The 15498-nt window shown below is 44.5% G+C and overlaps 1 protein-coding gene across 1 annotated transcript in view; it reads right to left on the bottom strand.

The window, feature by feature from the left end:
- Positions 1-1613: 1613 nt before the first annotated feature.
- The window catches only part of si:ch73-22o12.1 (nectin-2), a 77380-nt gene continuing 63495 nt past the window's right edge, over positions 1614-15498 (bottom strand). The window contains exons 7-10 of the mRNA XM_029742888.1: positions 4542-4674; positions 4387-4459; positions 3680-3766; positions 1614-2968 (exon numbers count right to left, since the gene is read on the bottom strand). Of these exons, the coding sequence (XP_029598748.1) occupies positions 2744-2968; positions 3680-3766; positions 4387-4459; positions 4542-4674 (518 nt within the window). The 3' untranslated portion in view covers positions 1614-2743. The remainder of the gene's footprint in view (positions 2969-3679; positions 3767-4386; positions 4460-4541; positions 4675-15498) is intronic.

The raw sequence follows: 15498 nt of genomic DNA on the forward strand, positions 1-15498 counted from the left end.
CGGATGCTTTAGTCTAAGTCTGGGAGGAGATCCCTCAGGAGACCATCCGCCACCTCATCAGGAGCATGCCCAGGCGTTGTAGGGAGGTTATACAGGCACGTGGCGGCCACACACACTACTGAGCCTCATTTTGACTTGTTTTAAGGACATTACATCAAAGTTGGATCAGCCTGTAGTGTGGTTTTCCACTTAAATTTTGAGTGTGACTCCAAATCCAGACCTCCATGGGTTGATAATTTGGATTTCCATTGATTATTTTTGTGTGATTTTGTTGTCAGCACATTCAACTATGTAAAGAAAAAAGAATTGAATAAGATTATTTCTTTCATTCAGATCTAGGATGTGTTGTTTAAGTGTTCCCTTTATTTTTTTGAGCAGTATATTTATCCTGGGACAAGCAAAGCCAACAATGTATATTAGACATAGATCTTGAAGAATGATGTTAGGTTGTCTGTCAAATGGAAATTCAGATTATTCTTTTTTTCAGTCTTGATAGATTAGAATTGTCACTCTATCCTCTGTGATAATGAAGTTTGCAGAGCCATTCGCTAATTCAATCTTTTGTATAGATCAATACGAGAATCAACAATGAAAAATATTTCAGAGAGCATCCAGAGGTGGAGGCCTTAATTAGAGACTTAAGGTTTGTTAATTGGCTGGCACTGTCTGACGGTATATTTTCTCCATCTCAATTAGGGCTCTCAATTTCCAGACATCAATAACAAATATAATTCTATTTCATATTTAGCTATAGTAATGAAGTCTAACCGGCCGATTGCTTGGGTACCTGCTTCTTGTTTTTGTTTTTTTACAGAGATGTTTTTCTCAAAAGACCCACAGACATTCGAGAGTATGCAGCAGGTGAGTTCAATCAACAACAAACTGACACGTACACTAATATACAGACACGGACAGTCCTCTACTTAGAACTACCAACAATTAACATATGTTCTCTCTTTCAGATTACTTCACCGACCCAAACCTTTGATCATTGGCTCCAAACTGCAGGGCGATCCTGCCGACACAGGTACAGACTGAATCCTTACCAGTTTGTTCGGCAGTTCAACTGTTATTGAAGTGTAAAGCTGTAACAAGTCTCTTTCTCTGTGTTCTGTACATCCTCTGTATTGACTAGTTATGTGTCAAAGTAACATGATACAAATACAAAACATTATATAAAGTGGGAATGTACTGGCACCCAGGCAGACGTTCTTGCTGAGCATCATTACAACAGGTTAGTTACAGGGCTAAAGGAGGATGTTTTATACCGCTGGTTGAGAGGAAGCTATAGATTTCTAGGCCTATAGGGTGGAGTGGACAGCCTCTTTACAGGAATTCTCAGGGAAAAGTCTAAACGGGATCATTGGGACGTCCCAACTCTGACGTTAAGCCATTGAAGTTGAAATATAAAACGGTTAAGGTTAGGGATGTCCCAAGGATTCCGGATAGCACTAACCGTTTTCTCAAGCCTCAGAGTTCACCCTTCTGGACTCCTATGTACTTCCACTAACTCCCCAACTCATCAGATGAAACAAAAAACATTAAGCAAGATGAGACAATGTGACCGCAGCAATACTGACCATAACTTTAGAATGATCTGCCCACACTGGATACACAGTTTCAATGTTTAATGAATTAAAAATCATCAAGTAACCAGCGCATCAGGCTTTGCTTTAAAAACATACATAGCACAGTAAAAACAGATAAATTCCATCTGTCCCAAAGCATGACAATAAATCATTCATAATTCTGTTTGATTCACATTTTATAATCTGACACGCTACAAAAATAGGCACATCTGGTTTAACAATTAAGTGATTGTATAGAGAAGAAGACCCTGAAATTGTATAAAAACCTTGACCCTGACAATATTGGACATTCCAACAGTAGGCTTACGTAGTACCTTCTGTAACCAACATACTGTGGTAGAGCATGTGAATAGAGCTTTTAAATCCTGAGTGAACAGGCACAAATCAATGTTTAGACACGTCAATGTTAAAAGATAACAGCGATTTCCTTTTTATATATACAAGATTGTCAGTAACTTACATTGTTAGATTTTTGTTCAGGCAATTGATTGTCCCTCTCTTATGGCTTGTATTGGGCTCCAGGAATCCAGAATTGTATCTTAGACACAGACCTAGGATCAGATTACATTATGTAAAATCTTAAACATAATCCTTAGGGAGTAAAACACACAACTGACCTTACACCAGTGTCTATAGGCAACATCATCCTACTACCAGTCTCCTGACCCCAGAGCCCATCTACATTCCACAGTATGATGGAGCTATCAATACACACTGATCTGATCCAGGGTCAGTGTTGCGTTATCCCCTAATGGTAATGGGTAGGATTCAAAGAGGGTAAGCTGGCCCTGGATCTGTGCCTATTAAACAATCTCACACACTTACTGTACACATGGGACTTTAACCACAACATGCAAAGGAGTTTCAACCAACCGCTATACAAGTTAGTGTTGTTTTATGTTGTGTCTGACTTACACAGCATTTTAACGGTAAAGTGGATCCCCCTTTAAAAAACATGATTCCCGTTATTAGAACCCAATACATTCACTCACTTTAGTTCACAATGGAAAATTCTAGATTGGAGATACTGATTGAATGGCTATGACTACAACCATCACACACTGCAGCGATCCCCTTAGACACACATCCAGTGTCCGATGTTCTTCACGTACAAACAGGTTTAGTCCCACACACACTTCCAATGTCTCCCGTCTTCACACAAACATGGCCTGGGACACAAAGCTCTCTCCACGAGTCGCTCCGGCGGCAGGGGGGTGGTCCTCCTCGTTGTCATGGTAATCATTGGGCTTGTACTGGTTGGGGGCGTACGGGGGCGGGACTTCGTTCAGCCTGGGTTCATCCCAGCCAGAAGGGGCCCCAGCATAGCGCAGCTCCTCCACATCACCATTGTATTCCTCATCACTGTACGCATCCAGGTCCTGGTGGGAAAGATCAAATCTTAGTCATGTAAAAATAAGGACAACCAATGGAGTCTTCATAGTATTGTATTGACCCTTGCATCAGTGAACAAACTGCGACAGAGCAACACCTTTTGAGAGTCTTGAACCCAGGTCTTCTAGCCCATGGGCAAACTTGCTAACCACTGCTCCAATAGGGTTAAATCACAGGGGGGGAATTGCAACTAGCTTACCAAGGCAATGGTTGCTACAGTATTAAAAATATATGTTTCTATTTATAGCATGTTCAGTGTAACAGCTTCTATTCACATAGCAGACCTCCATACCCTTCATTTTCCTACACGTTCTCATGTAAATAGGGCAATCATGTTGAGTAACTGATGAATTAATGATCATAAGTAGATGTTAAATGATTGATTTATTTTTGTTTCATGAATCCTTTACCAGGATGTATGATATAGATAATGAACTAAGAGTTGGCTTGAGTCACTTTATAAGCCAAAACTACAGAGCTGAATGTATCTTGATGGTCTACAGTGGCTTCCTCTCCTGGTCTCCATTCACTCCATCTTTACTGATAGGAAAACACAGGCCAGGTGGAAGCAATATCAAGGAGGGCAGCTGGGAATTTGCTTTTACCCGTCCAGGTCGTTTTATGTCTGAAGATTGAGGAAAGGAGTCAGGAGAGAAGGACTATTGAGAGATGCACCCCATGTATGGCTGTGTTCTTACCGTGCTGGGCTCGGCATCCTGGGGAGCGTAGTACAGGTGGTCCATGGATCCGTCCTTTCTCTCCACAGGGTCTCGACTGGTGTTCAGCTGCAGATGCGCACGCACACACAGGATTATTCTCATGTACTCTGAGTTTGGGTAAAACTAGGTCCAAGAGGCTTCTAAACAGTTCCACCCCCAAGCCATAAGACTCCTGAACATCTAGTCAAATGGCTACCCAGACTATTTGCAGTGCCCCCCCACCCTTTACACCACTGCCACTCTCTGTTGTCATCTATACATAGTCACTTTACTCTACCTACATGTGCATATTACCTCAACTAACCGGTGCCCCCGCACATTGACTCTGTACCGTGTACCCCCTGTATATAGTCTCGCTACTGTTATTTTACTGCTGCTCTTTAATTACTTGTTACTTTTATCTATTATTCTTATCCGCATTTTTTTAAACTGCATTGTTGGTTAGGGGCTCGTAAGTAAGCATTTCACTGTAAGGTCTACTACACCTGTTGTATTCGGCGCATGTGACTAATAACATTTGATTTTGATTTGAAAACATATTTCAGATGGAGGCTTTTTCCCGAATCAGCATAATCTTCTTTATCATTTAACAATGTTGATAAAAACATGTTGTGGTGTTGTAAAATACAAATTGAGGGGCCATCACAGCAAGTCTAAAAGTGTTATGGCTAGCCAGCATCCCTCACCGTATCAGAAGAGCTGCTGGTAGTGGTGGTCTGCTGCTTCTTAGGGGGAGGGGGCTTGTACTTGGGTGGACCACTGAGAAAGAGAGAAAGGAAGGAATCAAAACAGACAGTAAGGATGATCACTTAGTATGAGTGACAGAGACACAAACACTCACTCTCCATTGTGCTGGCTGCGCTTTTTGCGGACCAAGACCACAACACTGCCGATAATGGCCAGCAGCAGAACCAACCCAATGAGCCCTCCTATAACAGCGCCTGTAGTGGAACCCTTCACTGGCAGTCGAGTACCTACAGAGAGAGACAGGGAGAGATGAGAAAATACAGTAGATGAGACAAAAAGTGAGATAGGAAGGAAGACAAAGAATAGAAGGGAGGTAAAAGGGGATAAGTACAAAGAGGGAGAGAAAAGAGAGAACATTAACAAGAGTAGTGATAACATTCACATGCTGGAGTAGTCCCACATGCACAGGAATAACCCTACAGTGCATTTCATTACACAACATCAGTTCATTTGTGGTGAAAGGTTCTGAAAGCGGAATTCAAAATATAATCCAAGTAATGAAGTAGGCCTAACTACAGTCAATGGTGTGTGTGTGTGTGTGTGTGTGTGTGTGTGTGTGTGTGTGTGTGTGTGTGAGAGAGAGGTGCAAAGAAAGTGTATGTGGATGAGAGAGGTATAGAGAAAGTGTGAACGTGTGTGTGAGAGCAAGCCGAGATGCAGAGAAAGTGTGTGTCTGCCTTTACAGAAGGTCTACATTAGTGTAGACTACAGTCACGTGGGGAGGCAGACAATCAGACATAATGACTGTAGTACCTTCCTCTAATGAACCATGACCACAAGTACCAATACTAACAATAAGATAGGAACACACACACACACACAGTGTGACCCATCCCCGCACCCTCCCCATCATTGCCCAGTGGATTATGCTAATGAGGGAGTGTTAAAGGGCAATGAGGAGCTCAGCTAATTGGAGGAGATTTACACAGGGAAAGTAATTGGTTGGCCCCTGATTGAATGTTGTTAGGCTTATAATTATGACTGTGGTACTGATGATCTTATAGCAACGCTCTGTAATGTAAACAATGGCGCATCTAATGACCTTTTCACATGTAAATAGTAGTTGTTTTCAATTAGACCACATGTAAATAAAATAAAAACACTTTGGTTTCGCAGTGAAACTATGAAAACTGTCAATTTCTTTTATTTATTTAACCTTTATTTTTTCGGTTACTGGCCCAACGCTCTAACCACTAGGCTACCTGTCGCCCCAATATTAAATGATAATTTCATAAAATGATCTCAGAGTAGTTCACCCTGACATGTATAAAGTCATTATTGTGCAGAACATGGCATGTGTAATAGGTCTTATGAGACAAAGATTTACACCATAGCAGTAGTCCAGTTATAGGAGTTAGAAGAGAGTGTTACTAGGCGATTATGGTGTAATACAACCTGTTGTCCACATGGCAGTGCTGTGTCTCCATAACAGCGGCTCTGAAGTACTAATAATCTTCACTACCTCACGTTCCGTCCCCTCTTTGCTCTTCATCACTCCCATGGTCGTCGACTATGTATCTAGCTATATCCATGCTCCTTTTTTGTCTATAGTGCTTTCTTGCGCCATCTTAACTCCACCATCCCTCACTTGACCCCAATCCCTCCTTCCCTGATTCATGTGCAAATATTGTACTATAAATTGTACCTTCCTGTATTATACTGATGCTAAAATGTTTATTCTATTCTACTGAGCCGTTTATGTTCGTCTTCTTATATTATATTTCTTGTTGTTGTTGCATTGTCAAGAAGGAACCTGCAAGTAACAATTTAGTTGGACAGTGTACATACCATGTGTATCCTGTACATACGACTAATAAAACCTGAAACTTTTCCTCCCTCCAAAATGATTTCCTCCCCTCATCTCCTTTTTACTGATAGGGAATAAACTAGACCGGTGACAGCTTTATCTGGTAAGCATTATTTATTAGGGTATTTTCTTTTCAGATCAGTTCAGATAAAGGAGAGGAAGCCACTTTAGAGTATTGAGATGCAGCCGCTGTCTGAGTGACTCCAGCAGTGGTGAATAGAGATCATGCCCTCTCTATCTGTGGTGGATGCCAGCCATGTCTCGCTCTAACGAAATCTCCCAGACGGCCCGAGCATGCCCGCTGTGTCTCTCAGCTGGCGCCGCGCTCCGCTGCCCTCCGACAAGGACAGGCAGGGCTCCGTAAATTTTGCCAAACGGGTGCGTGCGCACACACTGAGCAGAGTCCAGCTGGCAGGGCCATCTTGTATACTATCCAATATCCCTGTCACTCACACCAACATTTATACACACCCACAATTCTCTGTGGTATGCTGCATGCCCCATACCCTCCCACTCACTCACACCCCCACCCACAGATTGAGCCAGGGTTTATCCACTCTTGGTGTATTATCAAGGATTCTACCGGTATTCTCAATGTGAGGTATGGTCTAAAATACTGCTAGAGTTTTAAAATATAAAAAAAAATACTGCTAATTCTGCCAAAGTTCTACAAGACTGGAGCACTGCTGCATAAGATAGCTGGTGCATAATTAAGCAGTCTCTAGATGATTGCTGGGGGATTTTCCGGGCTGAGAGACTGGCTGATCAGGAAACAGAGTGTAACATCTCGCTCTGCCTGCTGGCTTACCTCTCTCGGTGCGGCCTGCCTGCTTACCTCTCTCGGTGATACCAGTCTGCCTCTCCCAACTGGGATTAAGGTTAACATGCTTCCCCAGCCAACAGGCCCATATGACCACGGGCTGGCTGACCTGGTCTAGCTGCACTTCTCCCTGCCTCTCCCATCCTGCTATCCTCCACTGCTGCCTTCGTTTGGGAAGCGCTCGTTTATCTCTCCTTAATATGGCAGCCCAAATCTGTAGCGTCTCCAGCTCTGCATCTTTAATCTCCTAACGAGCAGAGATAAGCCTGTTTTATTACCCTACCTGCCCCCCCCACACACACACACCTCTGCTCCCAGAGCTAAACATTTATTATACCTCAGCTATAAAAGTAATTGACCCAAACAGTTTAAAGGGTAATTCATTGGCCAAACAATCCTATTGTTGCTGATCATAAAATCCACCTGTATTGTTTTTTTGTTGACTTAAGTTTGAGCATCAACGTACACGAGACAAACACGGTTCCATTGACCCCAGATGATGGGGTTACAGATTAGGTCTAGACAGATTGATCAGCACTGATAGAGATAAAGATGAGGATGAAGAGAGAGCTAAAGTAATCCCATTGCTCAGTCAGGGAGAGGAGAACTCTAGCCCTTAGATCCTAAAGGCTTAGCAGTGTTACATTACCAACATCCATTCAGCCCAACACACACACCTCGCTCCCTAGCGACCCTGTATCCTGGTAACCAGGCGCCGCATACATAATCACACAGATTGGAGGTGTGTGTGGGAGAGAGAGGGAGAGAAGAACAGGGGCATACAGTGATAGAGGAGAGGAGATGAATGGGAGAGACGGGGTGATGGAGAGGAATTCAGTTCACTTTGGAAACTGCCTCTTCAAGTATGCTAATCTTATATTACTGCTGCTAATAATAAACACACTATACACAATATAACTACCATCAACACTACTACAGTAGTACTATGTGGACTGCTGTTGCCTATAGTCTCCTGCTGTTGGCTGCTGCCTGCCTGCCTGGGACTGGTGCTGTACTGAAGCTGTAGTCGGTCAGACAGGCCCAGTATTCATCTAGGGTGATTCCAGAGCTGGCCCCATGCATTTACACTATCTGCGATTAAACAGATGTCAGGGACACCAAGCCTGTGTGTGTGTGTGTGACAGCAGGAAAGACCGTGTGTATGCATACAATTGAGTGTGGGTGTGTGAGTATTTGACGTTGATCTCCCCCTCTCTCTGCAGGGAGACAGTGTGCTCCCTGCCATGGTGCATTAAGGCACCAACAGGCGCCCTGGGAGAAGGCAGGGTATTTCTCTCCCACCCTCATACCCTCTCTCTGACAAGGTCGAGGCTCCCCTCTCGCTGTCTCTGCGTCAATATTTACAGTCCACTTTACACTGGAACAGAGGTGGCTGGGTCCAGCCAGCATGGAGCAGGCCTGCTGCATTACCCAAATGTAGCTTTCCAGTCCAGCTGAGAAGGTTTAATAGGGGTAGGAATAGGACTAGGCAGGCTGTAGTAGTCCAAGGGCAACACACACCAACCCACAACCACACCAAATAGCTGTTCATCCCAGCAAGAGAGAACATACACAGGTTGCAGCTGGCAGGTCCATAACAAGGCATGCACACACACAGTCCAGTCCGGATAACTAGGCGTTGTACTATAAGAACCCAGGTCACCTCAGTTAGCTAGTGTGTCATCATGTGAACTATCCCTAACCTCCCTCTCCCTCCCTGGGGCCTAGTCTGTCACCCATTGGTCTGTTTACCTGCCCTGTGACCTTCTGCCTGGGAGAACATCCACTTCATTAACTACTGGAGCACTACTCCGCCATGCACAGAGGGATCCCAGCCCAGAGCACAGCCTCCTACTGAGAGGGGATTGAGGTGAGACAAACTAACATTTCCACTACGGTTTCCTCTACTAACAATGTGCTGGTCTCAGGTTAGGCTGTGTTAGGTCAAAGCAATATCGAGGAGGATGCCTTGCTAGATTTTAATATCACTTATAGCTATATTTGTTCAATGTCAGTAGAGATGGAGGAAAGAGAGGAGATGACTTCAGGCTACTGAGATGTATCCTCGGCCACAGCAGGCGGCTAATTGGGGGGGCCGTCTCCAGTAGACTACCTCGAATAAGAGACTGATTAACAGAACGGGGAGCCATAATGGCCCCGCTTTCCAGTTGCATTCTCTCCCCCTTTCATCCGATGACCCTCAAGAGAATCTGCACAGCCAGAAGGGCACAGGCCCAGCTCCAGCTCTCCATTCGGATTTAAACGCTCATTAAGACAATTCTCCTCTGCCATGGTGAACTATTGGGCATATAAACAATGGAATAGAATAGGCCATGAGGGTAAGATTTTGCAAGTCGGAAAAAAGGACTTATCGTTATGTGGCGAGCTTCAGTGACTAGGTTTAGTTTGTTGTTGATTATGCAGGGTTACAGTGCAAGTAACATACACATTCAATTTTGCACACGTTATTTGCATGGACATCTAATGGCCCTGTGGGTGTGGAATCACAATGCAAACCAGAACCACAGTTATATATAGTTCCTCTCACGTCTACTGTGTTCCCTGGGAGGTGTTCGAGGTTGTGGGAGCCTTGTGCTGATCATACATGGAAGTCACAGGAGGTTGGTGGGACCTTCATTGGGGAGGACAGGCTTGTGGTAGTGACTGGAGCGGAATCTGTGGAATGGTATCAAACACATGGTCTCCAGTTGTTTGATGTCATTCCATTTGCTCCGTTCCGGCAATTATTATGAGCCGTCCTCCCCTCAGCAGCCTCCTGTGATGGAAGTCATTACCACCTACTATGGTGTTGCTATAGATGTGTGTTCTTCAGTGTCTGTCCTTAACACCAACATTACACATAGCATACTACAAAAGCATGCACACATTTAGTGTGTTACAAAAACACAATCATACAGGATGACAGACACACACAATGCATGCATATGGATGCTAATAGTCACATTTACACATGCACACCCACCCCCGCATGTCACAGATGAAGAATATCAAACTACATGCATCAAAAGGCATTAGACAATATCCTCCAGACAGACAACCCCATGGGCACATAATGATCCTTCATACAGCATCTAACACACTGCATCAAGTCTGTCTCTCTCAGATAATCATTTTTATGTCACATTTCATCAGAATCTCAACATACAGTTAGCTATATCATGCTCCTCCATCTCTCCCACCTCTCAGTGTGTGTGTGTGGTGTCAGAGATAGACAGTTCAATAGCAACAGCAAAGTATAAAGTGGGTGAGTGGACATAAATAAATTGCAGTGGGCGAGGAGCAGAGTGTGTGAGGTAATCAATAGGTAGCAGTGAAGGAAACTTGATGCAGTGTGGAACACCAGGCCAGTCCTGCGTGAAAGACATGACACAAACACTGGTTGCACGCTATAATGACGCTCAACATGACAGTCAACACAATACAGAAAGACACACACACACACACACACACACACACACACACACACACACACACACACACACAGAGTGTCCAAAACATTAGGAACACCCGCTCTTTCCATGACGGACTGACCAGCTGAATCCAGGTGAAATCTATGGTCACTTACAGTGAGGCAAAAAAGTATTTGATCCCCTGCTGATTTTGTACGTTTGCCCACTGACGAAGAAATGATCAGTCTAATTTTAATGGTAGGTTTATTTGAACAGTGAGAGACAGAATAACAACAAACAAATCCAGAAAAACGCATGTCAAAAATGTTATAAATTCATTAGCATTTTAATGAGGGAAATAAGTATTTGACCCCCTCTCAATCAGAAAGATTTCTGGCTCCCAGGTGTCTTTTATACAGGTAACGATCTGAGATTAGGAGCACACTCTTAAAGGGAGTGCTCCTAATCTCAGTTTGTTACCTGTATAAAAAGACACCTGTCCACAGAAGCAATCAATCAGATTCCAAACTCTCCACCATGGCCAAGACCAAAGAGCTCTCCAAGGATGTCAGGGAACAAGATTGTAGACCTACACAAGGCTGGAATGGGCTACAAGACCATCGCCAAGCAGCTTGGTGAGAAGGTGACAACAGTTGGCGTGATTATTCGCAAATGGAAGAAACACAAAGAACTGTCAATCTCCCTTGGCCTGGGGCTCCATGCAAGATTCTCACCTCGTGAAGTTGCAATGATCATGAGAACGGTGAGGAATCAGCCCAGAACTACACGGGAGGATCTCGTCAATGATCTCAAGGCAGCAGGGACCATAGTCACCAAGAAAACAATTGGTAACACACTACGCCGTGAAGGACTGAAATCCTGCAGCGCCCGCAAGGGCCCCCTGCTCAAGAAAGCACATATACATGCCCGTCTGAAGTTTGCCAATGAACATCTGAATGATTCAGAGGACAACTGGGTGAAAGTGTTGTGGTCAGATGAGACCAAAAATGGAGCTCTTTGGCATCAACTCAACTCGCCGTGTTTGGAGGAGGAGGAATGCTGCCTATGACCCCAAGAACACCATCCCCACCGTCAAACATGGAGGTGGAAACATTATGCTTTGAGGGTGTTTTTCTGCTAAGGGGACAGGACAACTTCACCGCATCAAAGGGACGATGGACGGGGCCATGTACCGTCAAATCTTAGGTGAGAACCTCCCCTCAGCCATGGCATTGAAAATGGGTCGTGGATGGGTATTCCAGCATGACAATGACCCAAAACACACAGCCAAGGCAACAAAGAAGTGGCTCAAGAAGAAGCACATTAAGGTCCTGGAGTGGCCTAGCCAGTCTCCAGACCTTAATCCCATAGAAAATCTGTGGAGGGAGCTGAAGGTTCGAGTTGCTAAACGTCAGCCTCAAAACCTTAATGACTTGCAGAAGATCTGCAAAGAGGAGTGGGACAAAATCCCTCCTGAGATGTGTGCAAACCTGATGGCCAACTACAAGAAACGTCTGACCTCTGCCAACAAGGGTTTTGCCACCAAGTACTAAGTCATGCTTTGCAGAGGGGTGAAATACTTATTACCCTCATTAAAATGCAAATCATTTTGTAACATTTTTGACATGCGTTTTTCTGGCTTTTTTGTTGTTACTCTGTCTCTCACTGTTCAAATAAACCTACCATTAAAATTATAGACTGATAATTTCTTCGTCAGTGGGCAAACGTACAAAATCAGCAGGGGATGAATTGCTTTTTTCCCTATTTTTCCCTATATTGATGTCACCTGTTAAATGCACTTCAAATCAGAGTAGATGAAGTGGAGGAGACAGGTTAAAGAAGGATTTTAAAGCCTCGAGACGTGTCATTCAGAGGGTGAATGAGCAAGACACAATATGAAAGTGCCTTTGAACAGAGTATGGTAGTGGGTACCAGGTGCGCAGGTTTGAGTGTGTCAAACTGCAATGCTGCTGGTTGTTTTTCACATTATGATCATTTTACTATAGACACTAGTCAGTGTTTATGAGTGCATACCAGTCAATGTAAGTGTTCACCAGAGCACACTAAGTCATTGTGTGTGTGTGTGTGTGTGTGTGTGTCTACAGTAACACACTACACTCCTTATTGTAAATGCTTATGTATACACACACACCAGTCATTGAGAGGTGTGTTGAGGGGAGTTATATCAGTGTTCCCTAAAGAGACACACTACATACCCTCAGTCTCTTATACTGGTCCACACTACACTAGCCCTTAAACACCCAGCACAGCACAGGGCTCTACATATTTAATACAGAGCTCAGAGAACAGAAGAGAGTGGAAGAAGAGGGAGAGAGGATTGATTTCTTGGCAGCTTTACACCAGCCCAATCCTCCTGAAGTAGTGTGTGTGTGTGTACGCTTCTGTGTGTCAGACTGCGTTAGACACGGCGAGAGGAGAGAGAACACACACACGGAGAGACAGGAGTGTGTGTGGGGAAGAAAGGTACCTGTGTAACAACACAGAGTCAGAAGGATGGAACAGAGCTGATGTGAGTGTTTTTGATCTGCTGCTAAGGGAATGGAGGCTACTCATTGTGAAGGATGAGGCAGAAATAGCAGCTATTACACACCTAGATGGGCAGTGACTTCCCTTCTACTCCAACTGTCTTCGCCTGGGCCGGTATTCTGTCTGTTCTCAACATCTCACAACGCTCAACCATCTTTTGGTCTGTGTACCAGGGTTGGGGCAACTTCCATTTCAATTCAATCATTGAAAAGTTTCCATTTACTTTCTATGACAAGTGTGCAGTTCTTGAATTTCAGTTCACTTCCTGGATTGACTGCATTGAAACTGAATTGATCCCAACCCTGCTGTGTACACAACAGCAGTCACCTGAACAGGAGCAGATACTGGCATTGTTCTCTGTGTAATCTATCAAAGGCTTGTTGATGTTCAACACTTCCTGCAGGCGACACACACACGACAATATCAGATAGATGTGTATCAGATAGATGTGTGTCTACTCTAGGTGACAGATACCCATCTTTCTTCTAGACACAGACACGCCTGTTAGACCTGTATCAGGTCCCTCTGTCTCTGCTCTACCAGCTCAACTGGAGTTGAACAACACACCGGTCTCTGAGACGCCTGTATCAGGACCATCAGTGTTTCCTCTAGATGACAGAGCTGTCGAGCAGGTGACAGAGCTGTCGAGCAGGTGACAGAGCTGTCGAGCAGGTGACAGAGCTGTCGAGCAGGTGACAGAGCTGTCGAGCAGGTGACAGAGCTGTCTAGCAAAGGGGTGGACAACTCCAGTCCTCGAGGGCCTGATTGGTGTCACACTTTTTCTCCATCCCTAGCAAACACAGCTGATTAATCAAATTGCATTCTAAACAGAAGATCATGATTAGGTGATTATTGGAGTCAGGTGTGTTAGCTGGGGCAAAACTGTGACACCAGTCAGGCCCTCAAGGACTGGAATTGCCCACCCCTGGTAGCAGGTGACAGAACTGTCTAAGGTGACAGAGCTGACTCTAGCAGGTGACAGAAATGTATAGATCAACCACTTCCTCTGTGAAACACACCAGTCAGTAGACTATTAAGCAATATTAGGCTGGTTGACTTAGCATACATGCCATAGACAACAGTGTCCACTGTCACAAATGAAATGCCACCAACCCGTTTGACAGAAAGACAGTCTCCCTTCACCCTCTGCTATATGACACCAAGGAATGTTCACCTGCACCGAAACCCATCATCTTAACTCACTCCAACTCATTTGTTCTCTTTTCAATACACAACAATAAACCTTCAGCTCCTTTCAAAAACAACTGTCATCATACCAGACTTCACAAAAGGTCCAATGCCTGAAGGAAAAGGGTGTTACTGAAAACAGAGAAAAATTTGACTGAAATATTAATTCCAAAATGTCTGGCTGATTAAAAATCTGAATTAAATAAAACCCTGGGGGGTAAAGTCTTTCAGAATACAGAATGAAAGAGAACAAAGGTTATATGAGTCCAATTATTCATCTATCGGACTACAGATCTACAGTCGTCTATCCATTGTATAGTGGAAGAACATCTCTAGTGACCAGTAACTTGTGTATATGCATACTGTGTGTGTGTGTGTGACATGTCTTGGCTGTGACATGCTCTCCCCACCGCCTGCAGAAGCGTGTGTGTGTGTGTACACGCTTGTGTGTAACATGCCTATGCTGTATAGATCATGAATATTATTCATAAGGCTGAATGTCAACATGGATGAATCATTTTGCTGTAAAATGTCACGAAACACCAGTGTGTGTGTGTCTCGCAGCTTCACCGCTGGATGTGGTGGCAGGCTAGCTATGACCCTGGTTGTCATCACTGTACAAAAACATTACTACCACAAAGAGACAGGAGGGATGAAGTGAGGAGGGAGAGAACAGAGGAGGGTGGATAGGGAGAGGAGGGGGGAGTCAGTGAAGGAGACAGGGGCAATAGGGGATACAGGGTGGACAGGACAGCCAGAGCTATAGGGGACAGGCATGGAGACTTCGCCTCAGAGACAGGCTATAGGCCTGGTTATTGTACAGCACCTCAAGTTGCAGAGAGCCCAGTGAAACTAGTCTCTGTGGATGTTAGTATGATGTCAGCAGAGAGTTCAACACAGTACTATCAACCCACACACACACACAACTCCCTGACAAAGCTCCAGCAGCAGTTACATAAAGGAGCTTTTCTTGTTGCATTTTAAAAGCCCTCCTCCATCCCATCATGCCTGTGAGCTTTAAGGTTGAGAGAGCGTAATGAGGAGTGGGGCTATACACTACAGACAGGCTCAGGGCCCATGGATGAAGGACAAGGAAGGAGGGAGAGAAGGAATGATGGAGGCAGTGTCATCTCTGCTCCCTCTGGCTCTTCCAGCTGTTGTTCTCTCTTTTCCCCTCGCTTTTTCTCCTCCATGGCTTTTCAACAGCACTCGTCTCTCACTGATCACCCTTAACCACTTGTGCCCCTTCTCCCTCCCATCGTTCTCTTATTCCGCTCTC

Source organism: Salmo trutta, chromosome 3 (genome assembly GCF_901001165.1).
Source record: "Salmo trutta chromosome 3, fSalTru1.1, whole genome shotgun sequence".
In the NCBI taxonomy this organism is placed as follows: Eukaryota; Metazoa; Chordata; class Actinopteri; order Salmoniformes; family Salmonidae; genus Salmo; species Salmo trutta.